Genomic DNA, 5,117 nt, shown 5'->3' with positions numbered 1-5,117 from the left:
TGTGCACTTTAATTACTTAGAAATTTCTCACACTTAATCAAAATTAGAGCACAAGACGAGCTTCTAAGAAGAAACCCATATCTTTGTTTGCATGTGACAAAGGACTATAACATTCATAGAGAATAGAGAATGTACAAGCCCTGGTTACTGATCCTCATACCATTCAATTATTTTGAATGGAACAAAAAAAACTTATTCTACTCAGAAGCAAAGGACTCTATAGATTATTATGGGAACCGAATTAGATCCTAATTCCACAGTTAACTATTTTAATAAGATAAATGAAGCATTCAAGTTGTTACACTTTTCAATATCTTTGGATATATTCTTCCACGCCAAATGGAGTCTCGACCACATTAAAAGGGTATGTTGAGGAAACATGATGAACTACAAGGATACCAGTTGGAGAACGAGCTCAACTCATTGAGCGCAAGTAGTTTTGATACCTTGCAATACTTCTTCACAAAGTTCAAATCTTTGCTTCTACAAATCAAGGCATGTGGAATAGACAAGAAAAAGAAGCATGTAATCATCCATATTCTCTCAAATTTGCTCCTAAGTACTAGGTGTTTGTTTCTTCTTTTCACACTTCCAAGCTAACAATGAGAGTAGCTTGGAAAATTCCTCCTATGGATGCATTCATTGAATCACTCTTACAAAAACAAGATAAGCTCATAAAAGTGGGTGCTTTGAAGAATTGCAAGGCCCGTGTGGCTACAACACATGAAAACATTAAGAAAAATGATAAATACAAGTAGAAAGCACGTCATCCAGGAACAAACATCATATTTCATATATTTTCATAGTTATTTTGTACATGGGTACTTAATATAGCTACATATTGTTAGGACCCATTTAGTGGACACACCTTAGTTTGCTTCAGGTAGAGTATTAGTGTACATGCATATTTACCTATTTCATAGTGCACTTGGTCTGCACTTTAATAATAATTACTCAAGTAAAATCAAGTTTGTCTACGTGCATGGCTTCTATACTGAAGTTTGTTATCCATGTATAAATTCTTCAATTATACATGGCTAATTAATCGAGAATAAACTCCCTTACATAATCACTTAAAAATAAAAAAAATTGTTTATTAATATTACCAATATATACATTTTAAAAGCACAAAAATTGTTTATTAATATTACCAATATATACATTTTAAAAGCACAACTTAATGTAAATTAACTCTCTCATTAAAAACAATATATCATTTATAAAATATTCATTATTTAAACGATTCAAATTCATTCTAGTCTCCTCAAACTTCTTTATTTTCATGTTTTTCAAACTTACCATTTTAATAAATATATATATATACGCCTCAATAATAACCCAAACAAATTCAGTCATCCTCAAACTTCTTTATTTTCATGTTTTCAAACTTACAATTTTAAAAGATAGATATATACGCCTCAATAATAACCAGAACAATTTCAGTCATGATCTCCTAAGCCTCTTTGTTTTCACACTTACAATGGTTAAAAGTGATAAAAGATACACCTCAACAATGACCAAAACATAAAATTTTTTATGTTAGTCTTATTTATTTTATCTATCAGATTTCACTTTGAAAAGCAACGGATAGTGACATTTTTTCTAATATATATATAAACACGTATTTTTGAAAAGCGTCGAAGGCCTCACAACTTTATGGTATTGCGTAACCATCCATCTGTTGTTTGAATCGCACTTTGAAAAATGTCACGATCCTTTCTATAATCTAAAAGAATACAGTAATAATTTTTTTTTTTTACTATACACCTTTACAGCTGGAAACTTAATATTACCACTTTACCCGTATTACTCACCCTACCACCCTGAACACATATTTCTTTAATGCATAATGTGACTGTCTTAAGTTCTTAGTATTATAACCATGGGTTATACATAAATATTTTTACATAACTAATCAAAACTTATTGCATTGTCCTTCGTTAATGATAAGATATGACATTTGTGTGTTGATGGTCGTTTCCATTTGGTCACTGTTGCCAAATGGCAGAGTGAGTACGCCAGCTCCCCGTTTCCCGTAGCCATATGGCCCCTCATCACGTGATGGCCATGTGGTCTGAGAGGGTTGACCAGCCCCGGGGTTCACGCTCGGCCTCCCGCCCAAATTCGACGATGGGGATTGCTTGGTCTAATCGGACGGTTCAGCCATACCTAGGGTTTGACCCTGCATATAAAAGTTCAGGTGGTTTCGTTTGTGGTTCATTTGTTCACTTCTCAGTAACCGAGCTCCTCCGATGGTTTGATCTGCAAGTACCCAGGCTCTTTGCTCTGCTCTGGTTCATCGCTCCTCTGCCTCTTCCAGGTTTGCCCGCGCCTCTCTGCATCATTTCCATAGCTGGTTTATGACTCACTGTTTCCCGCTCTTACTGTACATTCTCTAACTGTTTCAGGGTTTGCTTGACGGTTTGATAGGTTCTGATACGGGCCGCAGCTCACCTGCTCCAAACGCCGAAGGGTTTAGTTGCTTCGACAGTTCCAGGTAAGTCATTTCTCATTGTGGTTTCTATTGATTGCACTTGAATGCATTTCGAGGGTTTGTTTCATAGCTGAGACAGCCTGTCCTCTACCTGTTGTCTCAGGTTAATTACTGGTCCAAACCATTATGCAGTTTATGCTTGGCGGCCTTACTTGGACGGCCGGTCCAGCTGCGCCTAGGTTATGGCCTCGATGCCTTAGTTTTCTATTCTCTGTTGAACTTAACTATGACTCTGTTTCTTTATCATTACCAGATCTAGATCAGTTCTGAGTTCTCGACAGTTATGAACAGTTACACAGTTGTATAAGCTACGGCAATATTTGTCTTATTCAGATTTGTTATTGTTTTGGCTCGGCCTGGATTTCTGTATGTCAATGGTTTACCATCCGAGCTTCATAATGATTTCTTTTCCCTTATTTGTATATTCACGTGCCGTCACTGGTTAATGAACATTCATCTCTGTTCTAGTTTATATATATATATACACAGTTAATATACAGAGTTGCAGTTATTACTGTTGTTTCATTGTAGCACATAATATTATGGCTATGGTTATATTTTCAAAGTTACCTTGTTTACTTTGTAATTGGATGCATTCACCGTCTCTGATTTTAATTCTAGATATTATCTGAGAATATACATTTCTATGCCAAGGAGTTTCTAGGTTTATATTGAGCTTCAGTATACGTTGCTGCCGTTTCCCCTCGTTCATTCGTATTACAGTTATGGCAATTTCTTAATTAGGGTTTCATTGCTATGGTAACTATAAGTTTCCCCATCGTTTGATTTTCCATGACGTTGCTCTCGGCCTTGTATGGCATTATACAGCGTTGAGGATAGACTTGCATTCGCCTCGTGAATGTATAGACTATCCTCCCGCGCACAGGCTCGTCCATAAGTTACCTACAAGTCACAGCGTTCACACGCCTGTTTCAACACTTATTATTGGATTCCTGTATATACTTATTCCAGCATTATGTTTATCTACTCGATTTGTAATATATGGTTGTTCTCGTTTCCACCCCTGAAGCTAGGGTTTGCTGTATATTTTTTCTGTGTTAAACAAACACTTCGCTTCCTTCATTGTTACCTGTCATTGTTAAATATATAAACAACTGGAAAAGTTAATGAAAGTATTAAGTTGTTATTCCATGTATTTTTCGTATTCACACAGCACTTGTAGAAGCTGGATTGAAACATGCGTCAGTCCCTTTCTCATAATCCCACCTTTCAACTTACACTTGTTTACTCTGTTGAGAGGATGCTTACAGAATGAGTTTATAATTTCGGATTGATGTTTATAATGAATTTCTTTATCAGTTTTCATATTCCAACTACGGTTAAATAGCCAACTCGGCTTCTCGTATCTACTCAGGTCTTTATATTGTAGAACTATATACCTTCCTGGTTTGGTTATCGCAGTAATTGGTCTTTCTGCTATTACTAGCTATTACAGATGAGCCGTATAAGCTCGGAGATTGTATTCCACCCAGGTGACTCTGTCACAGTTCTCATTCTGTCTCTTCTAGTAATCCGTAGTCTATTCTAAATATCTTACCACAGCAACTTTTTAAAGGAAAGATATAACTGAGTACATTCATTACCTGAACCTTTCCTAACTAGTGTTAAAGAAGCGTACCTGGTAATCGATCACAGAAGTGCTTGCCTTCAGTAGTCACCTGTAGAGTTTTCGCTCTTAACCTCCCAACCTTGAGATCCACTGCACTGGATTCTCCCCCCGAGCCGTCTTGCAGGCTTGCAGCCCTCAACAAGACTTATGCACCACGGTGCTGGGTCATCTGATCACAACCAGACTTAACCCCTTTCTTTCAATCTGCAACTCTCTTTCTTGGAATCTCTCCTCTGCCTGTTCCCAAACAGCCCAGAGGTTTTTCCTTCCAGACCCTCTTCAGGGTGAGAGGCAGTTGTCTTTCCTTTCAGTTTCTTAACTGATTAATTTCTTTTAATAGAAAAGCCTCCTTTTGGAGGCTGCCAGCATTTCATTCAACACATGTGTAAAAAAATTAGTTCATTATATTTTCTTTTAACAAATAATAATGTCTTTTAATAACAAGTTGTCACCCATATTGTTTTTACCACAGCAATTACCGGAAATTACAAGTTACCAGGGTTATTACATCTTCCCCCCCTGGAATTGGACATCGTCCCGATGTCCATTCTCATTAAATAAATTTGGATAGGCTTTTCTGAAAAGTTCCTCGTCTTCCCACGTAGCCTCCTCAGGGCCATAATGCTGCCACAGCACCTTAATTTGGGTAATAGCCCGTTTCCGCAGCCGCACTTCTCTCCGGTCGAGAATGCTCTGTGGTTCGACTAGGACCCCGCCTTCCGGTTCGACCTGCAAACAACCAGCACTTAATCAATTTCCCATTAAGTATAGTTGTATAATCAAACCAATCGAATCAATTCTTACCCGTACGTCTTGCCATTGAATAACATGTCTAGGGTCATACACATATTTCTTTAGGACAGAGACATGAAACACATTGTGAATCTTAATGTGACTGGGTAAAGCAAGTTGGTAGGCCACCGGCCCCACTCTAGCTAGAATCTGAAACGGTCCAAAATATCGGGGAGCCAGTTTGGCGCACCCGCTCCACTG

At 37.6% G+C, this 5,117-nt stretch overlaps 1 protein-coding gene across 1 annotated transcript; it reads left to right on the top strand.

The window, feature by feature from the left end:
* The first annotated feature begins 2,078 nt into the window (after positions 1–2,078).
* On the top strand, positions 2,079–2,956 carry LOC149189772 (uncharacterized). Its single transcript, XM_089413286.1, has 3 exons — positions 2,079–2,320; positions 2,431–2,497; positions 2,598–2,956. Exons 1-3 carry the CDS (start codon positions 2,131–2,133, stop codon positions 2,671–2,673), a joined length of 333 nt encoding a protein of 110 aa, XP_089269412.1. The 5' UTR covers positions 2,079–2,130; the 3' UTR covers positions 2,674–2,956.
* Positions 2,957–5,117: the final 2,161 nt, after the last annotated feature.

The sequence above is a fragment of the Pinus tabuliformis genome, chromosome 3_1 (assembly GCF_031772625.1).
Source record: "Pinus tabuliformis cultivar Carrire ecotype Pingquan chromosome 3_1, CPIR1, whole genome shotgun sequence".
NCBI lineage: Eukaryota > Viridiplantae > Streptophyta > Pinopsida > Pinales > Pinaceae > Pinus > Pinus tabuliformis.
This window is presented reverse-complemented; position numbering and strand designations above follow the sequence as displayed.